Source organism: Pristiophorus japonicus, chromosome 13 (genome assembly GCF_044704955.1).
Source record: "Pristiophorus japonicus isolate sPriJap1 chromosome 13, sPriJap1.hap1, whole genome shotgun sequence".
In the NCBI taxonomy this organism is placed as follows: Eukaryota; Metazoa; Chordata; class Chondrichthyes; family Pristiophoridae; genus Pristiophorus; species Pristiophorus japonicus.
This window is the reverse complement of record NC_091989.1, coordinates 91,196,363-91,218,325: the sequence shown is the minus strand read 5'-3', so window position 1 is coordinate 91,218,325 and position 21,963 is coordinate 91,196,363. Positions and strand designations below refer to the sequence as shown.

The window sequence follows — 21,963 nt, the reverse complement described above, 5'->3', positions numbered from 1 at the left end:
TACTGCGTGCAGTTTTGGTCACCTTACTTAAGGAAGGATATACTAGCTTTGGAAGGGGTACAGAGACGATTCACTAGGCTGATTCCGGAGATGAGGGGGTTACCTTATGATGATAGATTGAGTAGACTGGGTCTTTGTTTGTTGGAGTTCAGAAGGATGAGGGGTGATCTCATAGAAACATTTAAAATAATGAAGGGGATAGACAGGATAGAGGCAGTGAGGTTGTTTCCACTGGTCGAGGAGACTAGAACTAGGGGGCACAGCCTCAAAATATGGGGGAGCCAATTTAAAACCGAGTTGAGAAGGAATTTCTTCTCCCAGAGGGTTGTGAATCTGTGGAATTCTCTGCCCAAGGAAGCAGTTGAGGCTAGCTCATTGAATATATTCAAATCACAGATAGATAGATTTTTAACCAATAAGGGAATTAAGGGTTATGGGGAGCGGGCGGGTAAGTGGAGCTGAGTCCACGGCCAGATCAGCCGTGATCCTGTTGGGTGGCGGGGCAGGCTCGAGGGGCTAGATGGCCTACTCCTGTTCCTAATTCTTATGTTCTTATGTTCTTATTAATGTTGGGAAAGTCCAGAACCAGGTGTCACAGTCTAAGGATAAGGGGTAAGCCATTTAGGACCGAGATGAGGAGAAACTTCTTCACCCAGAGAGTGGTGAACCTGTGGAATTCTCTACCACAGAAAGTTGTTGAGGCCAATTCACTAAATATATTCAAAAAGGAGTTAGATGTAGTCCTTACTACTAGGGGGATCAAGGGGTATGGCGAGAAAGTAGGAATGGGGTACTGAAGTTGCATGTTCAGCTAAGAAATTTCTCCTCAGCTCAGTCCTAAATGGCCGACCCCTTATTCTGAGACTGTGACCCCTGGTTCTAGACTCCCTAGCCAGAGGAAACATTCTCCCTGCATCTACTCTGTAAGAATTTTGTATGTTTCAATGAAATCACCTCTCATTCTTCTAAACTCTAGAGAATATAGGCCTAGTCTACTCAATCTCTCCTCATAGGACAATCCCCCCATCCCAGGAATCAGTCTGGTGAACCTTTGTTGCACTCCCTCTGTGGCAAGTATATCCTTCCTTAGGTAAGGAGACCAAAACTGTACACAGTATTCCAGGTGCGGTCTCACCAGGACCCTATATAATCTAAGACGTCTTTACTCTTATACTCAAATCCTCTTGTAATAAAAGCCTGCATTCCATTTGCTTTATTAGTATATTAGGACAGATGACCAACAGCGTTCCTTATGCATTTCGTGGCTGTGCAGCTCTCTGTCGGTCAGTACAGCTTTTCTAATGTTAAATTTTGCGCATGCGCAAAACTATGAATAGGCCGAGCACCCAAAAAAATATTAATGGGGATTTTTGGTGAGCGAGGAAGCAGATTTTAAGGAGTGTCTTAAAGGAGAAAGGCTTCGGGAGAGAATTCCAGATCCTAGGGCCTAGGCAACTGAAGGCAATGCTGGAGTGGGGGAAGTCGGGATGCGCAGGAGGCCAGAGTTGGAGTTCTCAGAGGGTTGTAGAGCAGGAGGAGGTTCATTATCATCATAGGCAGTCCCTTGAAATCCAGGAAGATTTGCTTCCACTCAGGTGACTGTACAGTCCAATACGGGAATTACAGTCTCTTACAGGAAAGGGTGGGTGGGGAGTCTGGTTTGCCGCACGCTCCTTCCGTTGCCTGCGCTTGTTTTCTGCATGCTCTCAGCGACGGGGCTCGAGGTGCTCAGCGCCCACCCGGATGCTCTTCCTCCACTGGGGAGGCGTGATCAGCAGAGAGGGGGTAGGGAAAACCAACCTCCAGCGGCAACCTGCTTCTGGCAAAATGCCTAGAACACGACCTTGTCATCACCACCACCTTGTTCCGTCAGAGGGACAAGTACAAGGCATCGTGGCAATACTCTGCAGGAGGTTACAGAGATGGGGAGGGCTGAGGCCACAGAGGGATTTGAAAACAAGGATGAGAATTTTAAAATCGAGGCGTTTATGAGATTCCACTCTCAGCAGGGCTCAGCATGGCAAAGGCAGAGCCAGTAGAACTGATATCAGTCTGGAAAGTATGCATAGGTCAGGTCAGGTGAGGAGATCAGGTATGGCTTTGATGCCCTTCAAGTTGAACAACTTTCTGACCATCAATGTTGTACATAGAGAATGACCACTTGGCCCAAGTACTGAAGGGCTGCTGGTGTCCCTGGAACTGTATGCCAGGAACAGTCATCACATTCAGGGAAAAAAGGGAAAAAATACATCTGCAATCAGGGTGAGAACTTTAGAGACAATCCCTAACACAGGGGGGAGAGGGGTGACCAAGATAATAATAAGATCCTCTGACATACCAGAGGAACTCTGCCGTCCTGTAGTGTACATTCCTTTATCCTCTCTTCCGTCCCTTTGTAGATGATGTCACAGACGAAACCCTGGGAAGAGAAGTGGAATCCATCACTACACATCCCAGCCACAGCTACTTGAGCACAGGAGGCGCTCTAATACGGGCACCAGGAGACTGTGGGCCAGATCACTCTGCTTACACTGCAAAATCTGGTTCCCATATCCCGGCACGGTAAACTGGCTCTACGATGCTGCGGCAGGATAAGGGAGCATCATAAAAACCGTGGATCAGCTGATTTCCCTGAGTAAAATCTCCCCCTCTATGACCCCAAACAATCAGTCCTCAACAAAGGCCTGAGCTTCATCCCCACACGCCCCAACCATGGTGTAATGTATGCACCTTTGAGTATGCTCACAGGTTTGTAAAGTTGCTGAGTGGCAGGTTAGCTCAGTTGGTTAGAGCGTGGTGCTAATAATGCCAAGGTCGTGGGTTTGATCCCCATATGGGCTATTTGAATATTACTCATAATTTTGGAGTGCTTGCTAGGCGGGAGTCCTCCCTCTATTTATTGGGGACTTGGCCTGGATGGTGTTGCACGGTGCAATCGGTTTTTAAGTTGGTTCACGGACTCCCAGGCTGCCTGCAATTTCTGTGGTCTGGAGGAGTCCGTGTTCCATATTCATGTTGAATGTGCGAGGTTGCAACCCTCTTCCATTATTTGAAGGGGCTGCTCCTCAAATGCTGGTTGCACCAGTCCCACATTCCTGATCTTTGGGCACCCTGTGCGGAGGGAAGCGGGCAGGTTGGAAGGCCTCCTTGTAGGACTGCTCCTGGGCACGGCCAAGGGGGCCATCAGCCAGTCCAGGCAGCGAGCGGTCGAGGGGGTCATTCAGCCCAACATCCTGCCTCTTTTTCGCGCTTACATCTGAGCCAGGGTGTCCCTGGAGATGGAACACGCGGTGTCCACCAGTACGCTCGCGGCCTTCCGCGAGAGGTGGGCGCCGGAGGGACTGGAGTGCATCATCACCCCTCGCAACCAAATTTTGATTTGAATTGTTTACTGCCAAAAGTTAATTTGTTTATTGTCTAGGTTTTAGTGCCCCCCTCATTTAATAAGGGGGCACTTCTATTAATGTTGCAACAAAATAGTTGTAGAGCTGTTGAGTTGTGAGTGGCTAAGCCAGGATGAGGCAGGTGGTTGTGAGCCTGGTGGATGAACTGTAATGTGTAGTGTGATTGTTAAACCTTTCGCTAATAAACCAACTAGTTCTTAATAGCAATGTGTTGCTATGAATTCTTAAGCAAAGAATCCATGAAGCAAATACATTATACATGGGGATATCACAAGTTTGATCCTATCCCCAGGCGATGTTGCACCTTTTAGCAGTCATCACTGAATAATGAGCGGGAACACTGGCTGATAACTCCCCTAATAACCCAGGCATGCTGAGGCCAATTATAATGCTCCTCATACCATTTTGGTTGAGATCAGTAAACTCAGCACAGATGTATGGATCAGGAACTCAGTGGGTAAACTCCCTGAGGCATCAGGCAACTCATTTCAAATTCTTGTTTTTAAGTATTTATTTGGGAGGGAAGAAGGATGAAGCATCAGAGAGAGGAAACAAGATGCAGAGAGGACTGGGAGAGAGAAGCAGCATTAGAATGCACAATAGTCCAGGAAAAGGAGGGATCAGACAGGGGAGAAATGAAAAGCAGACTGAGGCGTTTGGGTTTGGAGTGTATGGGATGGATTTTCCGGTCCTCTGCGCTCCGGGCTGCGCTCCGGGTGTGAAAGGCGGCGGTGAGATCTCCACCGCCGCCCGCCGCGATCCTCCGGGAGAGCTGCGCCGGGTGTGCAGCGCCCCGGTTGTGACACCGGCGCGAGTTTTGAGTCGTGCCCGACCCGTACGGCCAAAAGTGCGCCTGTAATGACCGCCTGGGAAATCAGAGTGGTCCCCACGATCCCAGCGGCGGAGAGGAAGGTAATGTACCAGAATAGTAAGAGCGAGTGTTTTTTCTTTTCATTATTTATGTGATTTATGTTGCGGTGGTCTGGGCAATGCTTTGGGAATGTTTTTGTGGGTTTTTTTAGGTTTTTTCCCCCGCCCCCCTAGGCGCTCCCTGGCTGGCTCTTTAACGTGGGAGTTTCCCTGCCTTATGCCAAGAGATGTGTACAACACCTCCCTTAGCACTGCGCTCCCTGACGCAGGGCCCAGATGCCCCAATTTAACAACTAAGACACAAACTAAGACACAAATATTATCTGAATGGTGACAGATTAGGAAAAGGGGAGGTGCAACAAGACCTGGGTGTCATGGTACATCAGTCATTGAAAGTTGGCATGCAGGTACAGCAGGCGGTGAAGAAGGCAAATAGCATGCTGGCCTTCATAGCGAGAGGGTTTGAGTATAGGAGCAGGGAGGTCTTACTGCAGTTGTACAGGGCCTTGGTGAGGCCACACCTTGAATATTGTGTTCAGTTTTGGTCTCCTAATCTGAGGAAGGACATTCTTGCTATTGAGGGAGTGCAGCGAAGATTCACCAGACTGATTCCTGGGATGGCAGGACTTACATATGAGGAGAGACTGGATCGACTGGGCTTGTATTCACTAGAGTTTAGAAGAATGAGAGGGGATCTCATAGAAACATATAAAATTCTGACGGGATTGGACAGGTTAGTGACAGGAAGAATGTTCCCGATGTTGGGGAAGTCCAGAACCAGGGTTCACAAGATAAGGGGTAAGCCATTTAGGACTGAGAAGAGGAGAAACTTCTTCACTCAGAGAATTGTGAACCTGTGGAATTCTCTACCACAGAAAGTTGTTGAGGCCAGTTCGTTAGATATATTCAAAAGGGAGTTAGATGTGTCCCTTACGGCTAAAGGGATCAAGGGGTATGGAGAGAAAGCAGGAATGGGGTACTGAGGTTGAATGATCAGCCATGACCATATTGAATAGTGGTGCAGGCTCGAAAGGCCGAATGGCCTACTCCTGCACCTAATTTCAATGTTTCTATTTTTCTAAACTATTCCCGGTCGCTAACTTTCCCGCCCCGCCGCCATTATTGCCTCGAAAACATAAAAGCCTAAAATCCATCCCTGTGCGTGTAAATGCACAAAAAGGGGACAAATAAAGTTGGTGAGCTGCAGGCACAAGTTGCCACATAGGGTTATTATTTTCCTGTAGTTGTAATAACGGAAGCCTGGCTCAAACAAGGGCAGGGCTTCATTCCTGGCTACAATGTAGGAGAAATAGGGATGGATAAAAAAGGGAGGGTGGCAGTATTGATCAACGATACTGTTACAGCTCTGGAAAGAGATGATATGCTTGAGGGTTCAAAGAATCTTTAAACTGGGAAATAATTAAATCAGTGATCAGTCGAGTTCAGGAGAAATATATTCCTCTAAAAAAGCAAGAAAAAACTAACCAATAATGATACACCATGGTTAAATAAAAAGATAAAGAGATAAGGATAAAATTGAAACTGAAGAAAGCATACACTAAGTACATAGACAATAAAGCAGATGATGACAAAAGGAGATTATGAAGAGGTTTGGAAAGTAAAAAAAAGAAAGCAAGGCGGAACTATGAAATTCATTTATCAAAGAATATAAAAAGAAATAGTAAAGTATTTTACAGCCACATTAATAACAAAAGAAAATCAGGATAGGGATAGGGCCACTAAGGGAACACGATAAACTCACTGGTCATGACAGCAAAATGGCAGAAATATTAAATAATTACTTTTCCTCAATATTTAGCAGGGAGACATGCCATTAGAAGAAGAGATGAAAAAAGACATTGGGCTAGAATTTCCCCAAAGCTCGCCAGCGCCCGACTGCCACCCAAAAACCCGCTAAGGCCGGGAAGATTATCGTCGGCGAAAACTTCCCGGAAATAAAATCTGCCCAGTGAAAAATATGGGCCTTGCACCTCCCAGTCTGAGCGAAAAAGTGCAATTTGGGCTAGATTGGGCGGTGCCTAAAGAAAATGGGCGAAAAATGAAAAAAATCTATAAAATTTACACCGAGGCTACGGGTTGGGCCTAACATGAAAAAAAGATTGGCCCAGAAATTGCGGTTGGAGGCTTCCCGCGGGCAATTGCCTCCGACCTGAAACATTTCTACGAATTTACCTGGTGGTCCCGGAGGAGCGTGAGTTTCCGGTGGGGAGGCCTTCTCTTCCCGGGCTGCGGAGCGTGCTCCCGTCCTCCAGGTTCCCATGGAGAAGGTGCAGTCACATGTGACTGCTCAACCAATCAGATACAGTATTCCACAGCTTTCTCATTAATAGCAATGGGAACTCTGTAACTGCAAGTTCTCATTGCTATTAATGAAAAAAAAAACAAAGTCACTTAACACATAATAAAAAATAAAAAACACATCTTACATAATTAAGATTATTTGAAATTAAAGTTAATAAATATCAGAGAAAAAATGTTTTTCTGAGTTGTTAAAATGTTTTTTTTAATTATGGTTAAAAATAAATGTAACGTAGTGGGCAGGGTTTTTTAAAATAATGTGTTTTTTTAATTTAATTTAATTATATTTTTGTATGTTTTTAAACTCTTACACCTGTAACAGTTGGCTATGTGCCTGCTTTTATCAGGCATAAGAGTTTTGAGGACATTTGCCGGGCAAGATCTGGGTAAATATCACAATCTTGCCCTTGCAAATGTCCTCACTCCCGATATGCGTGAGATCTGTCAAGGTTTTCAGCGCATGCGCATTGTGCGCTGAAAACTGGCTTTTCCGATGTCTTCCCGGGTCTGTACACACTCCGTACGGACCTAGGGAGGCCGAAATTTCAGGGCCAATAAAAATTTTTTTTTTTTAAACCCAACAAAAAAAAATTAAAAAAAACATTCCCAACACACTTTTAAATTAAATCACCCCAACAGATTTTGAAAATATAGTAAAAAACCTATCACTTACCTTTTTCTTGCAGACCTAGTCACCGAACGGCCAGCTCCGCCGATCCTCGTGGGCGTTTAAAACATTTTTTTTCCATACTTACCACGGGTCCCTGCTCAGCCAAAGATTGCGGCAGGGCAATCTGTGGAGGGTGTTCGCCGGCAGTCCGACCCCCAGCGGGACTTCGAAACCGGCGGCGGGCCTCAACGGGGGAATTTTTCTCACCCAAAATGGCCAATACCGCCGAGAAACTGGGCGGTGAACCAGTGCAAATTCTCGCCCAGATATTTATAGAAAGGTGGAGATAATTGATAAACTAATCAAACTTATTAAAGGAAGTTAGGGAAGAGATAGCAGAGGCACTATTACATATATATAATAATTTTTTAGAAAGGGAATAGTATCAGAGGACAGGGGGACAGCTAATGTGTTACCTATATTTAAAAAGGGGGATAGAACAAGTTCAGGAAACTGTAGACCAGTTAGCGTAACATCGGTGGTAGGAAAGATAAAGGAATTTTTACTTAAAGATGTAATAGAACACATCTAGGGCTATAATTTGCACTGCATCTCCGACCGGTTTCTCGGTAGTATTGGTCGGTTTGGGTGAAAATCGAGTCGGCGAAAATCTCCATAAAGAGTTCCGCCGACAGTTTTGAAATACCGCTGGGAGTGGATCGTTGGCGCGCACCGTCCATAGACCAAGTTTTGACTCAGCGGTGACCCGTTGGTAAGTAGAAAAAACCCGCCCACGAGCAGCAGCGGGAGCGGAGCGATAGGCAAGTAGCCCGGCAAAAACAGGTAAGTTAATGGGTTTTAATTATTATTTTACAGTGATTAAGTTAAAAAGCGTCCTGAGAATTGTTTTCTGATTTTTTTATTTTATATTTTTTGGAAAAAATATATTTTGTGTTTTCACCTCTCCTAGGCCCAACCCGCAGCCTCGGTCCAAATATTAGTAATTACCGCCTAATTTGTTTAAGAACCGCCCAATCGGCCCAAGATTGCGTTTTCCGCCGCGAATCGGGGCGTAAGGTCCATTTTTTTTTCGCCGGGCGGAATTTTTTTCCTTTTTTTGTGAAATTTTTCACCCGTGGTAATTTTAAAATCTTAGTGGTATTTTGGGTGGCAATCCGGCACTGGCGAATTTTTTGAGAAATTCTGGCCCCTGGAAACTAAAAAATAATAAATAGTAGTCAGCACGGATTTCAAAAGGGAAGGTCCATGCTTGACCATCCTCACTGAATTCTTTGAAGAAGTAACAAGGAGCAGACAAGGGTAAAGTAGTAGATGTAATATATTTGGATTTTCAAACGGCCTTTGATAAAGTACTGCATAGTAGACACACGCCTAAGGACAGAGCACGTGGAGTCAGGGGACAGATTGCAGAATAGATAGCAAGCTGGCTACAAAACAGAAAACAGAGAGAAGGGGGCTAAGGCCCATTATCGCCGGAAAGCAGCGGCCACGCGATGGTGTCGAATGGCCGCCGATTTTCTGTTGAATGGCCGCCGATCGCGAAATTCTCCTCGGCCCGACAATTACGTCCCCGGGTTTGGCCGGGCCACCAACAGGCAGCCTGGCACCCCCTCTTGGGTGCCAGGCCGCTGGCCCGGCTGAAACCTTCCCTGATGGCCCAGTGGACCTAACTAAAATAATCACAGAGCTCGCAGCGGCGCCCCCCTTTAAGTGAAGGGGAGAGATGTGGTGACGCGCTAGAGTGATGACATCATCAGCGCTATGCTGATGACTAACAGCGGCAGAGGGTCCGTCCTGCCTCCACATCCGCCCCTCTTATGGCCCATCTTCTGCGCTCCGCCCCACTTCTGCCCCCATTATGGCCGACTTCCGCTGCACTTGAAAAAAAAGACAAAGAGCTTAATTACGTGCAAGAGGCCACCTCATCCACCGCGGCGGTGAAAATGCAGGAACAACGGTAGGTTGCAGCCCATTTCCAGCGGAGGTGAATTTCTATCTCTAGGGGTTTAGGGCAGCTACTCAGACTGGCAAAAGGCGTGAAGTGGATCAGTTCTGGGACCACTGCTATTCACAATTTACATTAACAATTTGGACTCGGGAATTGGAAGTACAGTTTCTAAGTTTGTAGACAACACTAAATTGGACGTGTAATTAATAGAAAGGAAGAATGGCACAAAATAATCGAAGACATTAATAAACTCGCAGAATGGGCGTTTAATTGGCAAATTAATTTCAATATAGATAAGGTGCATTTTGGTAGGATGAATAAAGAGGCCACACACTGCTTAGATAATAAGAGACTAAATGGTGTAGAAGAGCAAAGGGATCTGGGGGTACAGATCGACAAACCACTAAAAGCAGAGGCACAGGTTCACAAGGCCATAAAACAATCAAACAAAGCAGTGGGTTCATTTCTAGAGGGATAGAATTGAAAAGCAGGGAAGTTGTGTTAAACTTGTACAGAACCTTGGTTAGACTACACTTGGAGTACTGTGCACAGTCTGATCTCCATATTATAAAAAGGATATAGAGGCGCTGGAGAAAGTGCACAAAAGATTCACAAGGATGATACCAAAACTGAGAGGTTATAGCTATCGGGAAAGACTGAACAAAAGAGAAAAAAGAGAGGGCTGAGGGGTGACTTGCTAGCAGTCTTTAAGATTATGAAAGGGTTTGATAGGGTAGATTTGGAGCCAATGTTTCCAAATGAGACCAAACCCAGAGGCCAGAAATATAAAATAGTCACCAATGAATCCAGAGAGAATTGATGAGAAATGTCTTTACTCAGTGAGTGGTGAGATTGTGGAACTCGCTTTCACATGGACTAGTTGAGGCTAGATAATCACAAGAGAGAAAAAGGAATAGAAGGAAATGCTGACAGGGCCAGATGAAGAGGGATTGGAGGAGGCTCATGTGGAGCATAAACACCGGCATTGACTAGTTGGGCCGAATGGCCTGTTTCTGTGCTGTAGACTCCATGTAACCTGATATCTGCTGAAGAGTTAAAGAGCAGAAGAGGAGATGGGCTGTAAGATTCCATGATTCTTGGAGTAGTGTGCATTGAGGATTCTTACCTCCCGGTCAATCAGGTAGACGCCGTGATTCCTGGCATAACTGACTGTGCTGGGGACAGACACCACTCTGACCCCACTGAATCCTTCCCAGCAAATATCTAGAAAAAGAACCGTAACATTTATAGGCAATTAAAATATCGTTTGTCCAGCAATCAAGGTCCAAGGCATTTCATCAAACATATGCGGCAATGTGATGAGGTTATGACGCAGCAGCCATTACAGTGTATGACACTAAGCCAAACTGCTTGGTAAATTTCAGGTCTTTACACCTGTTGTGCGCTGAAGTAGATTATCTCAGACAGGGTAGTTGATGAGCATTACTGGCATTTGTGTCCTCTGGGTTAGGAAATGGGGGCGCGGGGGGGCGGTGGGAGGGTTCCCACTCTGGGTGGAGGGGAATTCCTCTGTTTGTTACTTAGAATCATAGGATATACAGCAAAAAATGGGGGCCATTTGGCCCATCGCCACTGTGCCAGCTCTCCTGCCAGTGGAAAAGATTTCTCACTATCTACTCTATCAAAACCTCTCATGAGCAGCTATTCACAGTGGCAGAAGGTGGGCAGTGGTGTTCCACAAGGATCAGTGCTGGGACCACTGTTGTTCACAATTTACATTAACAATTTAGACTTTGGAATCAAAAATATAATTTCTAAATTTGCGGATGATACCAAATTGGGGGCGATAGTCAATACTGAGGAGGACTGCAACAAATTACAGGAGGACATTAATAAACGTGCAGAGTGGGGATATAATTGGCAACTGAAGTTCAACACAGATAAATGTGAGGTATTACATTGTGGTAGGAAGAATAGGGAGGTCACTTATTATTTGGAGGGTGCGAGTCTGGGTGGGGTAGAAGAGCAAAGGGATCTCGGATACAAATACACAAATCACTAAAAGTAGCAACACAGGTTAACAAGGCCGTATAAAGCAAACCAAGCACTAGGGTTTATTTCTAGAGGGAAGAAATTGAAAAGTAGTGAAGTTTAACTTGTATCAAACCTTAGTTGGACCACACTTGGAGTACTGTGTACAGTTCTGGCTGTCATATTATAAAAAGGATATAGAGGCACTGGAGAGGGTGCAGAGAAGATTTACAAAGATGATACCAGAAATGCGAGGGTATAAGTATCAGGAAAGGATGAACAAGCTGGGTCTCTTTTCGCTTGAAAAAAGGCCAAGGGGTGACCTAATTGAGGTCTTTAAAATTATGAAAGATTTTGATAGAGCAGATACAGAGAGAGTGTTTCCACTTGTGGGGAAGAGCATAACTAGAGGCCATCAATATAAGATAGTCACCAAGAAATCCAATAGGGAATTCAGAAGAAACTTCTTTACCCAGAGTGTGGTAAGAATGTGGAACTTGCTACCACAGGGAGTGGTTGAAGCGAACAGTATAGATGCATTTAAGAGGAGTTAGATAAGCGTATGAGGGAGAAAGGAATACAGGGTTATGCTGATAAATTTAGATGAGGAAAGACGGGAGGAGGCTCGAGTGGAGCATAAATGCCGGCATTGGGCCAAATGGCCAGTTTCTGTGCCGTATATCTGAGGGGCATCTCAAGTTTATGTAGGGTAGAATGCGGGAGGCCAGCCAGGGGTGCGTTGGAATAATCAAGTCTAGAAGTAACAAAGGCATGGATGAGGGTTTCAGCAGCGGATGAGCTGAGGCAGGGGCGGAGACAGACGATGTTACTGAGGTGGAAATATATGGTCTTAGTTATGCTGCAGATATGTGGCCGGAAGCTCATTACAGGGTCAAATATGACACCAAGGTTGCGAACAGTTTGGTTCAGCCTCAGACAGATGTTGGGGAGAGGGATGGAGTCAGTGGCTAGGGAACGGAGTTTGTGGCGGGGACTGAAAACAATGGCTTCGGTCTTCCCAATGTTCAATTGGAGACAATTTCTGATCATCCAGAACTGGATGTCGGACAAGCAGTCTGACAATTTAGAGACCGGGGAGGGGTCGAGAGAAGTGGTGGTGAGGTAGAGTTGGGTGTCATTAGCATACATGTGGAAATTCGGATGATGTTACCAAGGGGCAACATGTAGATGAGAAATAGGAGGGGGCCAAGGATAGATCCTTGGGGGACACCAGAGGTAACGATGTGGGAGTGGGGGGGGGGGGGAAGAGAAGCCATTGCAGGTGATTCTCTGGCTACGATTATATAGATAAGAATGGAACCTGGTGAGTGCAGTCCCACCCAGCTGGATGACAGTAGAGAAGTGTTGGAGAAGGATAGAGTGGTCAACTGTGACAAAGGCTGCAGACCAGTCGAGAAGGACAAGGAAAGATAGTTTGCCTTTGTCACAGTCACATAGGATGTCATTTGTGACTTTGACGAGAGCCATTTGGGTACTGTGGTAGGGGCGGAAACCTGATTGGAGGGATTCAAACATGGAGTTGTGGGAAAGATGGGCATGGATTTGGGAGGCAACAACACGTTCAAGGACTTTGGAGAGGAAAGGGAGGTTGGAGATGGGGCGGTAGTTTGCAAGGACGGAGGAGTTGAGGGTTGTTTTTCTGAGAGTGGTGATGATGGCAGATTTGAAGGAGAGGGCAACAGTACCTGAGGAGAGAGGACCGTTAACAATGTCAGTGAACATGGGAGCCAGAAAAGGAAGTTGCGTGGTCAGCAGTTTAGTGGGAATAGGGTCAAGCGAGCAGGAAGTGGGTGTCATGGACAGGATGAGCGTGGAGCGGTCCTGAGGGGAGATCAGGGAGACACTGAAGAAAGGTGTGAGGTCAGGGCTAGGGCTAGGGCAGGGGGATCCTTAGAGGAAGTTTGGCCCAGAGGGCATAGGGAAGGAAGGGACGTGGCAGAGGAAGCTGAATGGGTGGTCTCAATCTTAGAGATACAGAAGTCCATGAGCTCCTCACATTTATTGTCGGAGGTGAGGTGGAGTCAGGGGAGAGGGGTTTAAGAAGATGGTTAGCAGTGGAGAATAGAAGCCGGGGTATATATTTGCGTTCCAGAATGATTCTGGAATAGTGAGCAGTTTTGGCAGACGAGAGCAGGATCTGATAATGCTTTATGTGGTCCAGCCAGACCTGGCGGTGAATGGCTAAACCAGGTGTCCGCCACATCCGTTCAAGTCTGCATCCCTTGGACTTAAGGGAGCGAAGCTGAGGGCCATACCAGGGGGAACGGCCAGGGTGGGAGAGAGTAATGGTTTTAATATTGACTAGGGCATCAAAGGTGATGGTGAGGCTGTGGCTGTGGGAGTTGATAAGTGCAGTTGTAAGAGAGTCGGGAGAGTTTTTTCCAGGGGCGGACACAGCAGGAAGTAGAGTGGGGTGGGTCGGGGGGATGAAGGGGGATGTGAGTGGAGAGCGATACGAGGAAGTGGTCATAGATGGTCTTATCTGCAATTGACACGATGGGAGCAACGAGACCACGAGGGATGGTGAGGTCGAGGGGGTGGCCGTGAATATGGGTTGGAGTGTTCACATGGAGGGAGAGATTAAGGGAGGATAAAAGGCTAGTGAATTCAGAAGAGAGAGAGCATGATGAATTGCGAGGGAGGTTGAAATCATCGAGGATGAGAAGTCAGTGCAGAGGCTGAGGGAAGAAAGCAGTGAAAATATATAATTAATAATATTTTTATGGTACTTGGGAGGGCGATAGAGAACGAAAATTTTAAATGAGAGGCGAGAGGGGTGGAATAAGGTGAGATGCTCAAAGGAGGAGAAAGTGCTGGAGGAGGAGGGGGACAGACCAAGCTGTGATTTGGTGATGAGAGCCACACCGCCACCACGGCAGTCTGGGTGGGGCAAGTGGTGGAAGGTATAGCCAGGCAGGGAGACTTCGTTTAATGGTAAGGTGTCATCACCCCTCAGCCAAGTTTCCATCAGGACCATGATGTCGATGCAATCATCCACGATAAGCTCATGGATGGCAAGGGCCTTGCTCGCAAGTGAACGGACATTCTGGAGGGAGATGCGGAGGGAGATGATGGCTGATCCACTGCCAGCGTCCATTGGGTCAGCGCTGAGGGGGATGAGTTGGATGGGGAGGTGATTGGCAAGATTAGCCCCCAGTGGTTGCGCGGGGTGGGAAGGTTGGTGAGGGACAGTTGGGGTTGCTGGTCGTAAGGAGGCAGTGACGAGTGATGAAAGTCACCAGGACTTGATGGGATAAATCCTAGGATGCTAAGGGAAGTAAAAGTGGAAATTGCAGAAGTACTAACCATAATCTTCCAATCCTCCTTTGATGTGGGGGATGGTGCCAGAGGACTTGAGAATTGTAAATGTTACATGCTTAATCAAAAAGGATGTAAAGATAAACCCAGCAACTACAGGCCAGTCCGTTTAACCTCGGTCAAGGGGAAGCTGTTAGAAATGATAATTTGGGACAAAATTTAGAGTCACTTGGACAAGTGTGGATTAATTAAGGAAAGCCAGCATGGATTTGTTAAAAGCAAATCATGTTTAACTAACTTGATTGAGTTTTTTAATGTGGTAACAGAGAGGGTTGATGAGGGCAATGCGATTGATGTGGTGTACATGGACACTGATAAAGTGCCACATAATAGGCTTGTTCAAAGTTGAAGCCCATGGAATAAAAGGGATAGTGGCAGGATGGATACAAAATTTGCTAAGTGACAGGAAACAGCGAGTGGTGAACGGTTGTTTTTCAGACTGGAGGAAGGTGGTGTTCCCCATGGGTTGGTACTCGGCCACTACTTTTCTTGATATATATTAATGGACTTGGGTGTACAGGGCACAAGTTCAAAATTTGCAGATGACACATAACTTGGAAGTATAGTGAACAGTGAGGAGGATAGTGATAGTGGAGGATAGAGGAAGATCGGGTCAAGAGGACATAGACAGGCTGGTGGAATGGGCGGACACGTGGCAGATGAAACTTAACGCAGAAAAGAGCAAAGTGATACATTTTATTAGGAAGAACGAGGAGAAGCAATATAAACTAAAATGTACGATTTTAAAGGAGGAGCATGAACAGAGAGAGCTGGGGGTATATATGTACAAATCGTTGAAGGTGGCAGGGCAGGTTGAGAAAGTGGTTAAAAAAGCTACGGGATCCTGGGCTTTATATATAGAGGCATAGAGTACAAAAGCGTGGAAGTTATTATGAACCTTTATAAAACAATGGTTCAGCCTCAACTGGTGTACTGTGCCCAATTCTGGGCACCGCACTTTAGGAAGGATGTGAAGACCTTAAAAAAGGGTGCAGAAAAGATTTACGAGAATGATTCCAGAGATGAGGGATTTCAGTTACTGTTCCCATTGGCAGAATGATCGAGAAACAGAGGACACAGATTTAAGGTGACTGGCAAAAGAACCAAAGACGACATGAGATAAATCTTTTTACGCAGCGAGTGGTTAGGATCTGGAATGCACTGCCTGATAGGGTGGTGGAGGCAGACTCAATCACTGCTTTCAAGAGGGAATTGGATAAGTACCTGAAGGAAAACATTTTGCAGGGCTACGGGGAAAGTGCAGGGGAGTGGGACTAGTTGATGTGCTTTTGCAGAGAACTAGCAGGGGCTCAATGGGCTGAATGGTCCCCTTCTGTGCTATAACCATTCTATGATTCTAAGTTGTGCATCATCTTGGTAAGAGTGTTTCAATATTCGTTTGTAGTATGGAGACAGAACTGTGCACACTGTGCTCCCTAGTGTGATCTAACCAAGGTTCTATATAAATTTAACATGACTTCTCTGCTTTTATATTCTATTCCTCTAGAAATGAATTGAGTACTCTGTTTGCAGCCTCATCAACTTGTGTTGCTACTTTTAGTGATTTATATATCTGTATTCCCAGATCTCTCTGCTCCTCTGCCTCATGTAAATTCTTTCCTGCCAATGAATAAGTGACCTCCTTATTCCTCCTACCAAAATAAACAACCACAACACTTCGATATATTGAATTCCATTCACCATTTATCCACATCGAGTTTGACAACTTCAGATCTTAACCACCATTTCCTCCTGGACAGCAGGCACTGGTAATGGAGGATGGCTGTTCCAGAGCCTCCGGGAGTGGAGGAGGTGTGAGCTAGTGCTCGGGGTGGGGATCCCCTATTGGTACATGGCCGATGGGATGGTCTGCACTCCTGGGGTCTACCTGCTTTCCATCCGCCAGATTCCTGGATGCGGGAGCCTTCTCCTCTTTGCCAGATTTCCTCTGCTCCCCTCCATCTCTGCTGTTCTGCTCTAACCATTTACACCTCCTCTAGACCTACTTTCTGTTTCTTTACTTGTCCCATTACCACCCCCTGGTGGCTTGCACCATCATCCCTTTCCTCATTCAATCTCTCCAGCCCTCCACCCGATCCTAGACCTTCCCTTTTGTTCTTTCCTCCTCTACCCCAGTTTCCCTGCCCCTGTTCTTGCTTAAAACCTGTTAAATCTCTAACTTTTTCCAGTTCTGACAAAAGATCATTGACCTGAAATGTTAACTCTGTTTCTCTCTCCACAGATGCTGATTATTTCCAACAGTTTCTGTGTTTATTTCTGGTTGGTCTGTTCAACTGTTCAACTCGTCCACAGACCGCTCCCAAACTAGTGTGTTTTTTGAGCTGACTGTCATAAGCTGGCTGTATTTTCTGCTGCTGTAAAATACTCTCCATGAATAAACCTGTTTAGCAATTCAGTCTGATATGCTGAGCGTGACTGATATTAAATGTTCTCTGGAGTGACATGGGCGCTAGTGGGAATCCTGCACATTAGAGCAAGGACAATAAATTGATCTACTGTTTGAGCATTGTGTATGATCCCGGGATACATTGTGCACTAGGTCATCGCTTGGATCATGAGGTATGAGCACGCTTACCTAAAGGAGGTGACGTTTGTGTTAGGTGCGAGAAAATATAAAATACACCATCCCCAAAGAGGAATCAAGCAAAACCCCTGACCAGAGACAGTAGCCATGCTGAGCGCTCTGCAAAACGCAGGCTGCAAACGTGGAAAAAGATGGATTGCAGACTGTTATGTATTGATGCTTGGGGGTCACCAGAGGGCGCCACTATCGGAGGTCATCGGGCTGTATGCGTGTGTACGCGGTCACTGGTACATAAGCGTACTATGTCTCGCGGGTACTTTGGGCGCGAATAAAGTTGGATCAGGTTTACACCTGAGGCAGTTTATAGTAACAAGACTCTTGAGTCATTACACAGACCTGAGCTAAAATACCAAGGTCATGTCCTCAGAACCTGCATATTTTGCTGTTCACTTCTCCAAGATTTCAATCCTTTCACTGTTTAACATGCATGGCACACTTAAAGACCGCAACTTACACCTGAAACTGTTGTCGCACTTAGATCTTAACGGGCCTTCACCAAACAAATCCTTTTAACATGTCTTAGCTGCATAAGAACATAAGAAATAGGAGCAGGAGTAGGCCCTGCGGCCCGCAAGCCTATTCCGCCATTTAATACGATCGTGGCTGATCCAATCATGGACTCAGGTCCACTTCCCTGCCAGCTCCCCATAACCCCTTATTCCCTTATTGGTTAAGAAACTGTCTATCTCTGTCTTAAATCTACTCAATTCACAACCCTCTGAGAGAAGAAATGCATGATGTGTGTCCAGTTACTAACAAACAGGATGGAGGGGTGCAGGTCCGTCACCGTACATGCTCCTTAAACTTACAAAATCTCAAGACTACTTCTCTATTTGTAAGGCAAGATGTCACATAATAAAAGGACAAAGACCAGAAATGGAGCAGTGCCCAGAAATGACAGGTTTGTGACTCCCTGGACATCCTTGCCCCTGAAAGCACCAAGGGAGTAGAGGCAGGTGAACCTTGAAGACCCTCCCAAGCTTGGAGCTAGCACTATCTTACTCCAGTTATGTCTTGTCCTCCTACTCACTCGATGATGCAATGGCATATACAGAAGCTCAAAAACATCACACAAATTATATTATGCAAGTTCTATGTAAAGGTGACCTGCAATGTAACATATGTTCCCCCTTGGTTATTGTAGGTCTGGAAGAGCTGTAAGCCAACATTGGCAGAGGCCCTGGGCAGGCCAGTGCGTCACAGCACTCTATGTCACTCTCATCAACACTCAAGCACCACTACAGCCTTACATAACCCAGGTGTCACCATGGCTCAGTGGTAGCACACTTGTCTCTGAAGTAGAAGGTTTGGGGTTCAAGCCCCAGTCCAGAGACCTCAGCACAAATTACAGGCTGACACTCCAGTGCAGTACTGCACTGTCGGATGAGACGTTAAACCGAAGCCCCATCTGCCCTCTCAGGTGGATGTAAAAGATACCTGTCCCCGTCCAGTCCATGTACCCCCTGTCCAGTCCCTGTCCCTCTCCCCTTCCCCTCCAGTCCGTCCCTGTCCTCCTCACCTAGTCCCTGTCTTTCCTCTACCCCCTGCCCTGTTCCCCCTCCAGTCTAAACTCATCAAGCTGACAATAACTAATCAACCTTACCTTCCCTGACCTGGTTATGTTGGAAAACGAACTTTACATTTTGAGGCTCCCGGTGCAAGGGTCAGACTAGTGCCGATTACAAGGTCAGTCTAAGTACAGGCGATTATTAGAGGAAAAGAGAATACCAATTGGGTTACGATTCGACTCCAGAAGGGAATGGGGTAACATTGTTCTGTTTTTATAACTATCGGGCGAACATTGTAATCAACCTTAAGCTGAGCGGCCCCCGCGCAGCCTGTGACTGGCTTTTCAAATGGGAGATTTTGCGTTAAATTTTGAATGGATGGTGCAGCCCATTAAAGGGACTGCGCAGCCTAAAAAAAATGTGGGGAAACATTGATCGTAATTATCCTGATTGTGCTTGGTTTGATCACCTCAATAAAGAATTAGCAACAACATCCAGAAGATGCCAGGGTCAGATTTATTACACAGTGCGCAGGTGAGGATGAGCAAGTGGTGGTACCAGAGCAGGTGCCTACTGGTCACATTGATATCATCAAACAGGGGCTTCCTACTCCTCCTCTGTTATTTTCTGTGCCTTAATTGGTCAAAATTATTGTTCTGTCTCAAACTTTTATTTCAGGTTCTGTTCTCTCCTGGAAAGTGTATATGCAAATTTCTGGAGACATTTAACCTTAAGCTTGATCAATGGTTCTATAGACATGTTTGCAAGCAATGCATCTTTGTCTTTCAGCCTATTGATATTGTTGTTTGCAAGATAAATACTCAAGCCCCTCATCTAACTCCGAGACAAATCTCCCAGTTAAAAAGCTTGCTGAGTGAGCAGAAAGTGTGGTAGGCGATAACAGGGCTGACATGAATTCTCCTTCAAACAGGAGGCCAGTCAGTCATCTCTCAAGGGTGCCAAGATGGACTACATCGGGACTTCGGAGACAGCCAAACCATCACTCAGCACCTTTCACTCGATGGAATTCATCAATCTTGGTAAAGGAAAAGCAGAGCTGATTAAACAGAGGGCCGTTTCGCCAGAGGATTACACAGGGACTGGACTTCATCAGCATCTGATACAGCTTACTGAGCTGCACGTGATCAGGGGCTTTGAACCGAGTCACAGGAAACATTCAAACTGGGGGAGATTGAAGAGCAGAATTTGATTAGCAGGGCAACTTTATCAAATTATTGCCTGCTGCGGCAATACTGATAACATACACAACTTAAACTGCTTTGTGCCAGCTGTTGTAAGGAGATTTACTGAAGGAAAAACTCAACTTTGTGCTTTGAATTTCACTTTTCCCGACTGATTAAAGTGCTGAAAGTCTGTGTGAATGAGAGAAGAATCAAACAGGCAGCGTGGATGCTTGGAAAGTGCGGCTTCATCCAGGCTGACACTTGAGTGCAGTGCTGAGGGAGCGCTGCACTGTCAGAGGTGCCGCCTTTCGGATAAGACGTTAAACCGAGGGCCCTGCTTTTACAGGTGGACGTAAAACATCCCATGGCACAATTTCGAAGAGCAGAGGAGTTCTCCCCGGAGTCCTGGGCTATATTTATCTCAACCAACATCACTAAAACAGATTACATGGTCATTATCACATTGCTGCTTGTGGGAGCTTGCTGTGAGTAAATTGGCTGCCGCGTTTCCTGCATTACAACAGTGACTACACTCCAAAAAGTACTTCATTGGCTGTAAAGAGCTTTGGGACAGCCTGAGGTCACGAAATGCTTTATAAATGCAAGTTCTTTCTTCTCTTTTTCCTGTTTTGAGAGGAGACCCTGACTATAAAACTGCCTCATTAAATTCAAACCTTTACATTTTGGATTATTTTGGAGACATTTCAAAGCTGAACAGTTTGAAGTTGAGGGTTGAAGTAGAGCCACAGACTGCAGTGTATATTTTAATTTGCTGTATAATGAACTTCCAATCAGGAGAGTTTTGCTCAACTAAAATGGTTTTGCTAATTTGCAGAAAATGGCCTTAATGACAGGAAGTTAGTGCTGAGACTTTGAGGCACCAAGTGTGCTAAATATTAATGACAAATACTACAATTTATTTTTGTAAATTGAAAAACAAGCATACACTGGCCTAATAAACACATGATTAGGCTCCTTAAGAAGCTCGATGGCAAATACACAGGCAATAGGATTGTTAAGAGATATGTGGTGGAAATTCGTTACTGCCCATTTTGAGGCGTTAATCCAGGCGGACCGGTAAATATAACGCCTTGAAGCAGTTTGCGCCTCCCGCCGAGAAAATTGTTGGAATCGGGCCAAGAGCTGTCAGGGACGCTAAATCAGCTGTTACACACTTGACATAGAAACATAGAAAACAGGTGCAGGAGGAGGCCATTCAGCCCTGAGCCTGCACCACCATTCAATAAGATCATGGCTGATCATTCCCTCAGTACCCTTCCTGCTTTCTCTCCATACTCCTTGATCCCTTTAGCTGTAAGGGCCATATCTAACTCCCTCTTGAATATATCCAATAAACTGGCATCAACAACTCTCTGAGGCAGGGAATTCCACAGGTTAACAACTCTCTGAGTGAAGAAGTTTCTCCTCAACTCAGTCCTAAATGGCCTACCCCTTATCCTAAGACTGTGTCCCCTGGTTCTGGACTTCCCCAACATCGGGAACATTCTTCCTGCATCTAACCTGTCCCGTCTAGAATCTTATGTTTCTATGAGATCCCCTCTCATTCTTCTAAACTCTAATGTATAAAGGCCCAGTTGATCCAGTCGCTCCTCATATGTCAGTCCAGCCATCCCGGGAATCAGTCTGGTGAACCTTCGCTGCACTCCCTCAATAGCAAGAACGTCCTTCCTCAGATTAGGAGACCAAAACTGAACACAATATTCCAGGTGAGGCCTCACCAAGGCCCTGCACAACTGCAGTAATACCTCCCTGCTCCTATACTCAAATCACCTAGCTATGAAGACCAACATACCATTTGCCTTCTTCACCACCTGCTTTACCTGTATGCCATCTTTCAATGACTGATGAACCATGACACCCAGGTCTCGTTGCACCTCCCCTTTTCCTAATCTGCCGCCATTCCGGATGTCCTTCTGGAAATACTAGGAGACCGAGGGTCTAGTGAGAAGGAGGAACTGAAGGATATCCTTATTAGGCGGGAAATTGTGTTGGGGAAATTGATGGGATTGAAGGCCGATAAATCCCCGGGGCCTGATTGTCTGCATCCGAGAGTACTTAAGGAAGTGGCCCTAGAAATAATGGATGCATTGGTGATCATTTTCCAACAGTCTATCGACTCTGGATCAGTTCCTATGGACTGGA

General features: G+C 45.9%; 1 protein-coding gene, 1 long non-coding RNA gene and 1 other non-coding gene across 10 annotated transcripts in view; 2 read left to right on the top strand and 1 right to left on the bottom strand.

Moving 5' to 3' along the window:
* The window catches only part of LOC139278699 (uncharacterized), a 91,883-nt gene extending 74,964 nt beyond the window's left edge, over positions 1–16,919 (top strand). Inside the window, exon 3 of one of the 2 annotated variants that reach the window (XR_011596339.1) lies at positions 16,746–16,919. This is a non-coding gene — a long non-coding RNA (uncharacterized lncRNA). Of the gene's footprint in view, positions 1–2,399; positions 3,559–16,745 lie in introns of those variants that run through there. The other variant, XR_011596338.1, reaches the window with a different exon arrangement.
* LOC139278696 (L-fucose kinase) overlaps positions 1–21,963 on the bottom strand; it is a 427,721-nt gene that overhangs the window by 75,195 nt on the left and 330,563 nt on the right. For 6 of the 7 annotated variants that reach the window (XM_070897748.1, XM_070897747.1, XM_070897753.1 and 3 more), the window contains 2 exons: positions 10,299–10,396; positions 2,339–2,419 (listed from right to left, as the gene is read on the bottom strand). In XM_070897748.1, the coding sequence (XP_070753849.1) occupies positions 2,339–2,419; positions 10,299–10,396 (179 nt within the window). The remainder of the gene's footprint in view (positions 1–2,338; positions 2,420–10,298; positions 10,397–21,963) is intronic. The other variant, XM_070897751.1, reaches the window with a different exon arrangement.
* trnai-aau (transfer RNA isoleucine (anticodon AAU)) lies at positions 2,768–2,841 on the top strand. Its single transcript has one exon. It is a non-coding gene; the product is annotated as a tRNA-Ile (tRNA).